The sequence below is a fragment of the Mustelus asterias genome, unplaced genomic scaffold (assembly GCF_964213995.1).
Source record: "Mustelus asterias unplaced genomic scaffold, sMusAst1.hap1.1 HAP1_SCAFFOLD_44, whole genome shotgun sequence".
Lineage (NCBI taxonomy): Eukaryota > Metazoa > Chordata > Chondrichthyes > Carcharhiniformes > Triakidae > Mustelus > Mustelus asterias.
The window spans coordinates 707,914-721,517 of record NW_027590121.1 but is presented as its reverse complement, the minus strand read 5'-3'; the positions used below and the strand labels follow the sequence as shown (position 1 = coordinate 721,517).

At 47.1% G+C, this 13,604-nt stretch overlaps 2 protein-coding genes across 3 annotated transcripts in view; one reads left to right on the top strand and one right to left on the bottom strand.

Moving 5' to 3' along the window:
* The window catches only part of LOC144483022 (uncharacterized), a 1,062,789-nt gene extending 1,052,356 nt beyond the window's left edge, over nucleotides 1–10,433 (top strand). The window contains exons 1-2 of one of the 2 annotated variants that reach the window (XM_078201852.1): nucleotides 6,703–6,764; nucleotides 8,202–10,433. In XM_078201852.1, coding sequence (XP_078057978.1) covers nucleotides 8,311–9,609 — 1,299 coding nt within the window. In that variant the 5' untranslated portion in view covers nucleotides 6,703–6,764; nucleotides 8,202–8,310 and the 3' untranslated portion in view covers nucleotides 9,610–10,433. Of the gene's footprint in view, nucleotides 1–6,702; nucleotides 6,765–8,201 lie in introns of those variants that run through there. The other variant, XM_078201851.1, reaches the window with a different exon arrangement.
* LOC144483019 (uncharacterized) lies at nucleotides 1,676–6,542 on the bottom strand. Its single transcript, XM_078201844.1, has 2 exons — nucleotides 6,427–6,542; nucleotides 1,676–5,003 (listed from the first exon to the last, which is right to left on the bottom strand). The coding sequence occupies exon 2, from the start codon at nucleotides 4,812–4,814 to the stop codon at nucleotides 3,474–3,476; it is 1,341 nt and encodes a 446-aa protein (XP_078057970.1). The 5' UTR covers nucleotides 4,815–5,003; nucleotides 6,427–6,542; the 3' UTR covers nucleotides 1,676–3,473.
* Nucleotides 10,434–13,604: the final 3,171 nt, after the last annotated feature.

The following is a 13,604-nucleotide window of genomic DNA, read 5'->3' as shown; positions in this document are numbered from 1 at the left end:
CCCAGGGTATTAGCAGGGGATGATTTACAGGGAGGGAACTTATAGCCAAACATCACATTGAGATCTAACAGAATCACTCGATTCATCAGGACCTGAATATCATTAACCTTTCAATGTGGAAGGAGAAATGTTTGTTTGTTCTGTCTGTGGGAAAAGATTTCATAGAAACCCTACAGTGCAGAAGGAGGCCATTCGGCCCATCGACTCTGCACCGACCACAATCCCACCCAGGCCCTACCCCCACATATTTACCCGCTAATCCCTCTAACCTACACATCTCAGGACTCTAAGGAGCAATTTTTAACCTGGCCAATCAACCTAACCCGCAGTTTTTTGGACTGTGGGAGGAAACCGGAGCACCCGGAGGAAACCCACGCAGACATGAGGAGAATGTGCAAACTCCACACAGACAGTGACCCAAGCTGGGAATCGAACCCAGGTCCCTGGAGCTGTGAAGCAGCAGTGCTAACCACTGTGCTACCGTGCCGCCCTATTTCAAATATCAGTGTGACTGGAAAAGCACCGAGACACAGACACACCCGAGTGAGAGTGTTCCAGTGAACTGAGTGTGGAAAGAGCTTTAACCAGTTACACAGCCTGAAAATACATCACAGCATTCACAGCGAGGAGAGACTGTATACGTGTTGTGTGTGTGGATGAACCTTTGACTGATCATCCAACCTGGAGAGACACAAGGACACCAGCACCATGGAGAAAGCATGGACATATGGGGATTGAGGGATGTGATTCATTTACCCGTTTCAACTGGGAAATGATCAACACAGTCACACTGAGGAGAGAACTTTCACCTTCTCCATGTGTGGAGATGGATTTACTCAGTTATCCAGTCTGTCGGCACACCAGCAAGTTCATTCGGGGAGAGGCTGTTCAGATGCTCCAGGTGAGGGAAGGAATTTGCTGACTCATCTGACCTGCTGGCGTATGAGCAAGTTCACACTGAGGAGGGTGCATTCGCCTGCTCTGTGTGTGGGAAAGGGACTCGCTGCATCATCCAACCTACTGAGACACCAGTGAGTTCACAAATGGGTGCAGGAGTTGGATTTGGCTAATGCTGCAGTTAGGATTGGACGTGTGGGTGAATCCTGAGGTGTGTAAGAAATGTGACCCAGCTGCTCTCTTCCATGGATCAGAGCTCCTAGACATGGAACAAAAGCTCCTTTACAACTGTGTTTAGAGTCAAGAAGAAGAACGGTGATTGCTGGAAACATGCTGTCAAATCAGAAATTGGTGTAAAGCTGGGATCTGTTCCTGACTGAGTGAAACGGCAGGTTTAAGTTTCCAGTCTGAAAATAGTACAGATTTAAAATGTTAGTGTGAATTCCTGAATCTACCAATGTAAGGCAATGGAAACATCAAGTTACATTTCTGTCTGGAACCTTTAACCATCTCTCACCTTCCATTGACTTCAATGTGATGGAAACTCACTGTTGAAATCTCTCAGCATTTGAAACATGTTTACAAATGATTGGAGGGTTTTTAGTTGAGATCTTTCTTCTGTCCACTTGAGGTATTAAATAACAGACTTTCTCCTGTGAATATCCAGCTGGAGTTTTGGGCCCTGATGTGTTTCCTTGTTCATCTTGTTGACTCTAAATATTGAATCTTGTGGTTTCAAACACCAGATAATCAAATTCCCAACAACGGATTGTCTTTTACTGACTTTATTAACTGCACTGCAATAATACAGACAGAGTAATTCCTCACATGGTTCCAGTGCTCAACGAAGTACTGAAATGATAAAATTTATATGCATTTCAAAGCCTGTAACAGAGGAATGGTGTATTGGTCTGTAACTTTAATTCAATGTTCCTTCTTTTAATATCATGTCCACCACTTTCCTGTTACCTGATCAATTTGTTTATTGTTATTACAGGATTGTCACATATTTCCATTGTTTGTATCTTTAATTTTATGAATCTTTGACGTAAGTTACACAGCAGTTAAGTCTTTGGGCTGTGAGTGTGTTTCTTGAATAAAATACCATTACATTTTTAAAATAGGAATTCGATCTGGAGAACAGAGATAATACAGTCGATTCAGAACTCCCTTCTCCTCAGCTCTGATCTAAAAGGCTACGACTCTCATCAATTTTTACAGATGCACCATAGAAAGCATTCTTCCTGGTTATATCACAGCTTGGTATGGCTCCTACTCTGACCAAAACCACAAGGAACCACAAAGAGTTGGGAATGTAGCCCAGTCCATCACGCAAACCATTGACTCTGTCTACACTTCCCACTGCCTCAGAAAAGCAGCCAGCATAATCAAGGACCCCACGCACCCCGAACATTCTCTCTTCCAGCTTCTTCCATCAGGAAAAAGATACAAAAGTCTGAGGTCATGTACCAACCGAGTCAAGAACAGCTTTTTCCCTGCTGCCATCAAACTTTTGAATGGTCCTATCACATATTAAGCTGATCTTTCTCCACACCCTAGCTATGACTGTAATACTATATTCTACATCCTCTCCTTTCCTTCTCCCCTTTGTACTTTATGAACAGGATGTTTGTCTGTATAGTTCACAAGAATCAATACTTTTCACTGTATCCCAATACATGTGACAATAAATCAAATCATCCCTTTCCCCCTATGTACTCTATGTACGGTATGCTTTGTCTGTATAGCGTGCAAGAAACAATACTAATACATGTGACTATAATAAATCAAAACAAATTCAGTTTAAACCTGGTTTGCAGACATGAACAAAGAACAGTACAGCACAGGAAACAGGCCCTTCGGCCCTCCAAGCCTGTGCCGCTCCTTGGTCCAACTAGACCAATCGTTTGTATCCCTCCATTCCCAGGCTGCTCATGTGACTATCCAGGTAAGTCTTAAACGATGTCAGCGTGCCTGCCTCCACCACCCTACTTGGCAGCGCATTCCAGGCCCCCACCACCCTCTGTGCAAAAAACGTCCCTCTGATATCTGAGTTATACTTCGCCCCTCTCAGCTTGAGCCCGTGACCCCTCGTGATCGTCACCTCCGACCTGGGAAAAAGCTTCCCATTGTTCACCCTATCTATACCCTTCATAATCTTGTACACCTCTATTAGATCTCCCCTCATTCTCCGTCTTTCCAAGGAGAACAACCCCAGTCTACCCAATCTCTCCTCATAGCTAAGACCCTCCATACCAGGCAACATCCTGGTAAACCTTCTCTGCACTCTCTCTAACGCCTCCACGTCCTTCTGGTAGTGCGGCGACCAGAACTGGACATTCCAGTCACATATTGAAGGTGAGTGAGATCCTGTGAGACACACACTGAGCCCAGTAGCTGAAAGTGATTCACAAACTGTGTTTTGTGTTCATTGATCCCAGCAATGTTACTGAAACCTTCCCTGGATCTCGAGGCTGGGAGAGACACTCTGGTAGGTATGGGGAGCTGGGACTTGTCCATGAGAGTAACTGAAGGTATGAGACTGAAATAATCTCGAGTTAGAAAGGAGAAAAGGTTCAGTCCTGGGTGTGATTCTCAGCAGCAACAGCAGAGTCCAGCTTTGTCGGCAAGATGTGAAGTTTCTGGTGTTTCAGCAGGCGGGATGTCCGAGTAAATCTCTTCTCACACACAGAGCAGGTGAGCAGCTTCTTCCTGGTGTGAACTCGCCGGTGTTTAACCAGGTCGAACGACTGAACAAATCCCTTCCCACACACACAGCAGGTGAAGGGCTTCTCCCCAGTGTGGATGCGTTCGTGTCTCTGGAGGCTGGAGGACTCAGGGAAACGCTTCCCACACACGGAGCAGATGAAGGCCTTCTCCCCGGTGTGAACAAGCTGGTGTTTCTGCATGTGGTGTAAACAAGTAAAGGCCCTCCCGCACACATGACAAATGTACGGCCTCTCCCCGGTGTGAACCCGCTCGTGTATCACAACATGGGACAAACGAGGGAAACTCTTCCCACACACAAAGCAGGTGAACGGCCTCTCCCCGGTGTGAACTCGCTTGTGTGTGCGCAGGGCGGATGACTGAGTGAATCTCTTCCCACACACAGAGCAAGAGAATGGCCTCTCCCCAATGTGAATCCGCTTGTGCATCACAAGGTGTGTTGAACGAGTGAATCCCCTCCCACACTCGGAGCAGGTGAACAGCCTTTCTCCGGTGTGAATTCGTTGGTGTATCACAAGATGAGATGAGCGAGTGTATCCATTCCCACACTCGGAGCAGGTGAATGGTTTCTCCCCCGTGTGAACAAGTTTGTGCCTCAGAAGGTGGAATGAATGATTGAATCTCTTCCCACACACAGAGCACGGGAACGGCCTCTCCCCACTGTGAGTGCACTGGTGTCTCAGGAGACTATTGTTTGTTTGAAAGGTCTTCTCACACTCTGAGCATTTAAAACTTCTCTCATCAGAGTGAATGAGCTGGTGCTCAGTGTAGTGGGAGGACTGAGTGAATCTCTTCCCACACTGGGAGCAGCTGAATGGCCTGTCCTTGGTGTGAACTTGTTGGTGCTCAGTGAGATGCACTGAGTCGCTGAATGACTCCCCGCAGTGGGAGCAGCTGAACGGTCTCTCGTGTGTGTGAAGGAGCTGGTGCTCTGCAAGGCGGGAGGACTGGCTGAACCTCTTCCAGCAGTGGGAGCAGCTGAACGGTCTCTCGTCAGTGTGAAGGAGCTGGTGTTGGGCCAGTTCCTCAGAGTTTTTAACGCTGTCCCCAGAGTCAGAGCTTTGAAGAGGCTCCTCATCAATGTGATCGAGTTGGTGAGCCAGCAGGTTGGACGAACACATGAATTTCTTTCCACACATGGAGCAGGTGAATGAACTCTCACTATGGCGAGTTCGCTGTCGTGTCATCATGTTTTCCAGCTGTATCAATCCCTCCCCACAGGAGGAGCAGGTTTACAGACTCTCACCAGCTTCCTGCTGAGACAGTCAATTAAATCCCTTCAGATGTACAAATCTTCACATCCTGATTAATTGACTTTCCAATTGTGACACGAAGTTTGGTTTGTTTTTCCTGACTGCAAATCCTCCTCTTCCATTACCCTGCAAAATAATTTCACGAAGAATTACATAGACTATATAATACACAAACAGGCCATTCGGGCAATCTAGTCTGTACGGAGTTTCTACTCCACACGAGTCTCCTCCCATTCTGCTAACCTCGTCTCAGCCTTTCAGCTTCTCTTTTCTCTCATTCTCATCTAGTTTCCTTTTGAAAAAATCTAAGTTATCTGTCTCAACTACTTCCAGTCAGTTCCACATTTTAACAACTGTTTGTGAAAAGAAATGTCTCCTGTTTTCCTGTTGGATTTATTAGTCTGGATTGTGCACTGTGAAGATGTGGTGCAGTGGGGAGTTACCCTTCTTCTGAGTCAGAAGCTCTGGTTTCCAGTCCCACTCAGAGTACATGGCCAAGGAAGGTGTGTTCATAATGTGGCCAAACTGTAAATCATTCATAGAATCACTACAGTGCAGAACGAGGCCATTCGGCCCATCGTGTCTGCACCGACCACAATCCCGCCCTTGCCCTATCCCCAGGCATTGACCCAGGCTAGTCCCCCTGATACTAAAGGGCAATTTAGCATGGCCAATGCACCTAACTTGCACATCTTTGGACTGTGGGAGGAAACCAGAGCACCCAGAGGAAACCCATGCAGACACACTGAGAATGTGCAAACTCCACACAGACAGTGACCTGGGCCGGGAATCGAACCTGGATCCCTGCCGCTGTGAGGCAGCAGTGCTAACCACTGTGCCACCGTGCTGCCCTTCAAACATACACCAATGATAGACAATAAGAGCGGGAGAGATTCCTGGTCAGTCATATGATGGAAACAATTTGGAGCCTCTCCCATCACTATTCATGGCTCCACGGGTAGCGGATATAAAAGTTTCTGCAGCCTGGTTCCTTGTGGGGTCTAGCTGGCCGGTGTGGATGAGATTGGTGCCGACAGCACGGGGTTCAATCCCCATTCTGGCTGGGGTGGATTTGGGTTCTGCCTCTTTGCCCGACCCATGGCGGAGATCCTGACACTTTGGTCAGACCAGCCTTCAGGTAGAGAACACAACAATAAGAAGTTTGTGTGTTCATGGTTCCCAGTATTAGATAGATCAATAAACATTCTAACTGCTAATTCCATTCAGAGACGACAAATAATTCTCTTGATTTGTGTTTGCTGTGTGTAAACCATCCCCTTGTAAATAATTTCCAAAATCCATCACTCAGTCCGCCTGCTGAAGGGAGCACTGCGCACGCGCGCTGCTGCACTGCTCCTGATAAAGATGGCGCTACGCATGCGCTTTTCTGCACATTGCCCCCTACAAAGATGGCGGTCGGTATCCGGGTCTTCCAACCGTGGAACCGGCTGCTTCTCATTCCGGGATTGAGGCCTCTTTCGAGGACTATCTGAAACATCGGCACACACCCACCGGCTCCAGCTCCCTTCCGCTCTCAGACGTTACTCACCCGCTTGATATTTAACACGACCGCCTCTGTTCTGGTTTTTGTGGCCGACACCACTGATTTCTAAACCTTTCCCTCGGACGCCATCCTTCCCGCTCACCCGCCACTTACTCACTGGCTGCATACACACACTGCGCATGCTCCACATCACAATGCCCGGGGATTGATTGACGGCAGCTCCGGGCCAATAGGAAGAGGGGGCGGGGTTGGAGGACCGAGCGGGAGCGGCTGGTCCTCCAACCAATCGGAGTGAATGAAGGGCGGGACCTGAAGCATGCGCAGTGCGGGTAATGGCGACGGAGAGGCGGACGGTTTTAATTTGGAAGCGAGATCAATACGAGGTAGAGGGGGGCGTGCGGGGAATGATAAATGTGGCGGGTGGGTGGAGAGACTTTGTAAACATGTTGTTCAAATCCAAACCCCGGAAATAAACTTCCCGGTCACCCCCTTTGTACCAAATGGAGCGGCAGCTTGTAGTGTTAGACCCGGGCTGACTGCCGCCATTGAGGCTGCATGTGGGAGGCCGGCAGGGATTGTGATCGGAGAGTGAAGCCCTGACGTCACAATGGAATGAGTGAGGGTGTGATGTCACAATGGAATGGGTGAGAGTGTGATGTTACAATGGAATGGGTGAGAGTGTGACGTCACAATGGAATGGGTCGGAGTGTGAGGTCACAATGGAATGGGTGAGTGTGTGACATCACAATGGAATGGGTGAGGGTGTGAGGTCACAATGGAATGGGTGAGGGTGTGACATCGCAATGGAATGGGTGTGAGTTCCAGATGAGCTGAGACTGGGCTGGAGTCGGGCGATGGCACTGACATGTGGCTCGGTGGCACAGTGGTTAGTGCAGCTGCCTGACAGCGCCAGGGACCCGGGTTCAATTCCAGCCTCAGGTCGTTGTCTGTGCAGAGTTTCTACATTCTCCCCATGTCTGTGTGGGTTTCCTCCGGGTGCTCCAGTTTCCTCCCACAGTCCAAAGATGTGCAGGTTAGATGGATTGGCCACGATAAATTAACCCTTGGCATCAGCAGGATTAACAGCGTAAATACGTAGGATAAATGGGGATGATTGGGCCTGGGTGGGATTGTTGTCAGGCTTGATGGTCCGAATGGCCTCCTCACACTGTAGGATTTCTATGAATGAAGGTGGAAATACGCAGTCTTGATGATGATGTGGATATGTGGCTGGAAGCTCATCCGAGAGTGAAATATTTCACCAGGATTGTGAACAGCCGATTCAGCTTCAGCCAATTGCCAGGAAGAGGGATAGAGTTGCTGGTGAGGGAGTGGAGTTTGTAGTGGGGACTGAACACAATGGGTTCAGACTTCCCAGTATTTTTTGAAAGAAATTTCTGTTTTTTAGTACTGGATATCAGACAAGTCAGGATATGAGTTGGAGGGGAACTTGGAGTTGATGATGCTCACATTTACCTGCTATCTTGGTCCTTCGAGGTGGTGGAGGTTGAGGGTTTGGGAGATTCTATCAATGTTCTCATTGAGTTGTAGATGTATAAAATCCCTCTCCTTCATTCCCGATCTCTCCTATTTCTCTCTGTCTTTTCCCATAGTGCCCAGACTGGATGGCAGGTTCCCTTCCCTGAAGGACATTAGGAAATCAATTGGGTTTTTTGACAATCCAGCCGTTTTCATGGTCACTTTTTCCTCGTGCTGTCCCCACAAATTACCAGGTTCATTCAGCTCAATTTCACAACCTGCCTTTGTGTTTTTGTGGGTTCTCTCTCACTCCCTTTTTCTGTTTTAATTCAATTTCACAGGGTATTAGAAGAGGAGGATTTGCAGTTTGGAAACTGAAACCAAGCCTGGTATCAGCACCTTATGGAGTCGGCCAATTTATTGTAATCTGAATATCATTGTATTTTGAACATGGAAGAAAATAGCACCATTCACAGTGGAGAGAAACTGTACACGTGTTCTGTGTGTGGACAAGACTTCAACCAATCATCTGGCCTTTCGGAACATAATTGCAGTCACAACAGGGAGAAACTGTGGAAATGTGGGGACTGTGAGAAGGGATTCAAATCCCCATCCTTGCTGGAAATTCATCAACGTAGTCACACAGGGGAGAGGCCATTCACCTGCTCCCACTGTGGGAAAGGATTCACTCAGTCATCCAGTTTACATATACACCAGAGGACTCACACTGAGGAGAGGCCATTCACCTGCTCTCTGTGTGGGAAGGCATTCAATCGGTCATTCAGCCTAGCATTGCACAAGCGAACTCACACGGGGGAGAAACCATTCACCTGCTCTGTGTGTGGGAAGGGATTCAATCAGTCATCAAACCTAGCAAAACACAAGCGAATTCACAGTGAGGACAGACCATTCACTTGCTCTGTGTGTGGGAAGGGCTTCAAAGCATCGTCCATGCTAAAAAAACACCAGCGCGTTCACAATGGGGAGAGGCCATTCAGCTGTTCTCAATGTGGGAAGAGATTCGCGCTGTCAGCCAACCTCCTGACACACCAGCGAATTCACACTGGGGAGAGGCCGTTCATCTGCTCCCAGTGTGGGAAGGGATTCACTCAGTCATCCAGCTTACAAATACACCAGAGGACCCACACTGGGGAGAGACCATTCAGCTGTTCTGTTTGTGGGAAGGCATTCAGTCAGTCATCAAACCTCACATTACACCAGCAAGTTCACACTGGGGAAAAGCCATTCACTTGCTCCCAGTGTGGGAAGGGATTTGCTCGCTCATCCAACCTCCTGATACACCTGCGAGTTCACACTGGGGAGAGGCCGTTAACTTGCTCCCAGTGTGGGAAGCGATTCACTGACTCATCTCACCTGCTGGCACACCAGCGAACTCACACTGGGGAGAAGCCTTTCAGCTGCTCCCAGTGTGGGAAGGGATTTGCACACTCAGGCAATCTGTGGACACACCAGCGAGTTCACACTGGGGAGAGACCGTTCATCTGTTCCCAATGTGGGAAGGGATTCAGTCAATCATCCAACCTAGCAATACACAAACGGATTCACACTGGGGAGAGGATGTTCACTTGTTCCCAATGTGGGAAGGGCTTTGCTCACTCACACACGCTGCAGGTTCACCAACGAGTTCACACTGGGGAGAAGCCGTTCACTTGCTCTGTGTGTGGGAAGGGATTCAGTCAGTCATCAAATCTGCTGAAACACCAGCGAATTCACAAGGAACTATTGTGATTGAATTTTGCTGTGAATCATATTCGGACTGAACCATGTTCATTTGGGTCTGTTTCTGCTGAATTGAAAAGTGACTCCAGCCCTGGTATAGGTGTTAATATTGTTGGTCTGAGAATGGGAGGATTTGGGGTCAGGAAACTCACACAAAACATCAGATCAGGATTGGATGGAGCCACACAATTTATCGTAACATGAAAAGCAGAGAATTTTGAACCTGGAAGGAAACAGCACCGTTTACAACCACAGTCACATTAGGGAGAGACCATGGAAATGTGAGACTGTGAGGAGAGACTCAGTTACCCGTCAGAGCTGGAAACTCAGTGGCGCACTCACACTGGGGGAAGGCCATTCACCCACTCTGAGTGTGGGAAGGGATTCACTCAGTCTTCTGAGCTGATTACATACCAGTAACTTCACACTGGGGAGAAACCATTTAACTGCCCTGAGTTTTGGAAGAGATTCACTCGGTCATCCACACTGCTCAGTCACCAGCGACTTTACAACTAACCACAGTGATTGGACTTTTCTGTTGATCACATCGAGGACCGAACTGTGTTCAATGTAAGTGAACTGGCAAATGAGGTTAAGGAACAGGTCAATAGAGGTGCAGTGGCAGATTTGAAAGGGTTATTTCAGAAAACCCAGAACAGATACATTCCAATGAGAAAGAAAAATTCCAAGGGGACAACCCACCATCCGTGGTTCACGAAAAAAGCTAAAGATAGTATCAAACTTGAAGAAAAAAGTAAACAATTGCACAAAGATGGGTGGCAGGTCAGAAAACTAGACAGAATATAAACAGCAAAGAATGATAAAAAGATTAAATAAGGAGAAGAATTGGAGTACGAGAGAAAGGCAGCTGGAAAGATAAAGATGGATAGTAAATTAGAAATCTTTGTATCCTCATTGGCCACCGGGGAGGTCCCAGAAGATTGGAGAATAGCCAATGTTGTTCCTTTGTTTAAGAAGGGCAGCAAGAATAATCCAGGTAATTACAGGCTGGTGAGCCGTACATCAGTGATAGGGAAATTATTGGAGAGGATTCTTCGCGACAGGATTTATTCCCACTTGGAAATAAGTGGACCTATAAGTGAGTGGCAACATGGTTTGTGATGGGGAGGTTGTGCCTCACGAACTTGATTGAGTTTTTCGAGGAAGTGACGAAGATGATTGATGAGGGTAGGGCAGTGGATGTTGTCTACATGGACTTCAGTAAGGCCTTTGACAAGGTCCCTCATGGCAGACTGATGCAGAAGGGAAGTTGCATGATATCAGAGGTGAGCTGGCAAGGTGGATACAAAACTGGCTTGGTCAAAGAAGACAGAGGGTATCAGTGGAAGGGTGCATTTCTGAATGGAGGGCTGTGACAAGTGGCGTTCCTCAGGGATCAGTGCTGGGACCTTTGCTGTTTCTAATATATGTAAATGATTTGGAGGAAAATGTAACTGGATTGATTAGTAAGTTTGCGAACGACACAAAGGTTGGTGGATTTGCAGATAGCAATGAGGACCATCAGAGGATACAGCAGGATATAGATCAGTTGGAGACTTGGGCGGAGAGATGGCAGATGGAGTTTAATCCGGACAAATGTGAGGTAATGCATTTTGGAAGGTCTAATACAGATAGGAAATATACAGTAAATGGCAGAACCCTTAAGAGTATTGATAGGCAGAGGGATCTGGATGTACAGGTACACAGGGGGTCATTGAAAGTGGTAATGCAGGTGGAGAAGGTAGTCAAGAAGGCAAACGGCATGCTTGCCTTCATTGGCCGGGGCATTGAGTTTAAAAATTGGCAAGTCATGTTGCAGCTTTATAGAACCTTAGTTAGGCTGCACTTGGGATATAGTGTTCGATTCTGGTCGCCACACTACCAGAAGGATGTGGAGGCTTTGGAGAGGGTACAGAAAAGATTTACCAGGATGTTGCCTGGTATGGAGGGCATTAGCTATGAGGAAAGGTTGGAGAAACTTGGTTTGTTCTCACTGGAGCGACGGAGGTTGAGGGGGGCGACCTGATAGAAGTCTACAAGATTATGAGAGGCATGGACAGAGTGGATAATCAGAAGCATTTTCCCAGGGTGGAATAATCAATTACCAGGGGGCACAGGTTTAAGGTGCGAGGTGGAAGGTTTAAAGGAGATGTACGAGGCAGATTTTTTACACAGAGAGTAGTGGGTGCCTGGAACTCGTTGCCGGGGGAGGGAGTGGAAGCGGATACGATAGTGAGTTTTAAGGGGCGTCTTGACTTTTACATGAATAGGATGGGAATAGAGGGATATGGTCCCTGGAAGGGTAGGAGGTTTTAGAACATAGAACATAGAACATTACAGCGCAGAACAGGCCCTTCGGCCCACGATGTTGCACCGACCAGTTAAAAAAAAACTGTGACCCTCCAACCTAAACCAATTTCTTTTCGTCCATGAACCTATCTACGGATCTCTTAAACGCCCCCAAACTAGGCGCATTTACTACTGATGCTGGCAGGGCATTCCAATCCCTCACCACCCTCTGGGTAAAGAACCTACCCCTGACATCGGTTCTATAACTACCCCCCCTCAATTTAAAGCCATGCCCCCTCGTGCTGGATTTCTCCATCAGAGGAAAAAGGCTATCACTATCCACCCTATCTAAACCTCTAATCATCTTATATGTTTCAATAAGATCCCCTCTTAGCCGCCGCCTTTCCAGCGAAAACAATCCCAAATCCCTCAGCCTCTCCTCATAGGATCTCCCCTCCATACCAGGCAACATCCTGGTAAACCTCCTCTGCACCCTCTCCAAAGCCTCCACATCCTTCCTGTAATGTGGGGACCAGAACTGCACACAGTACTCCAAGTGCGGCCGCACCAGAGTTGTGTACAGTTGCAACATAACGCTACGACTCCTAAATTCAATCCCCCTACCAATAAACGCCAAGACACCATATGCCTTCTTAACAACCTTATCTACTTGATTCCCAACTTTCAGGGATCTATGCACACATACACCTAGATCCCTCAGTCAGGCAGCATGGTCGGTGCAGGGCCATGGAGGGCAGAAGGGCCTGTTCCTGTGCTGTAATTCTCTTTGTTCTGTAAACATTTCTCTGGATATTTAAATAAAAAAAGAGTTATCCAAGTGAATGTTGGTCCAAGAGAAAGTGACTCTGGGGAATTAATAATGGAAAGTGAGGAGGTGGCAGATGAATTCAACAGATACTTTGTATCAGTCTTCACTATAGTTTAGTACTCTACCTGATAGTATCGAGGATAGAAGTAATATCTTATCGGGGTGTGGAAGGGAGAGAGGAACTCAGGAAAACTGCTGTCACTTATGAATTTGCACTGAGCAAATAGTTGGAGCTGTCAGCTGACAAATCCCGGACCCTGATGGACTTCATTCTCGGCTCTGAAAAGAAGCAGCTCGTGAGATAAAAGCAAAGTATTGCAGATACTGAAAATCTGAAATAAAAACAGAAAATGCTGGAAAGACTCAGCAGTTCTGGCAGCACCTGTGGAGGGAGAAACAGAGTTGACATTTCGAGGCCATATGGCTGTTCTTCAGCTGAAGAGGGGTAGAAACGACTGGGGTGAGATAGTTGATGCATTGTTCTAATTTTCCAAAATTCCCCGGTTTTGGTGGAAGTTCCATTCGATTAGAAAGTTGCAAATGTAACTCCTTTATTCAAAGAAGAGAGACAAAAAGCAGGAAACTACAGGACAGTTAACTTAACATGTCATAGGAAAAATGTTAGAAGCTATTATTAAATATGTTACAGCATGGCAGTGAGAAAAATTCAGGCTATGAAGAGTCAACATGGTTTTGAGAAAGGGAAATCATATTCAACCTATTTTTTCAGTTCTTTGAAGGAGTCACATGTGCTGTGGATAAAGGGGAACGAAAGGTGCAGAAAGGTGAATGTACTGAGATTTCCAGAATGCATTTGTAAGCTACCACATCAAAGGTTATTGTGGAAAATGAAAACTTCCAGTGGGTAAGGGGAATGGTAAGATAT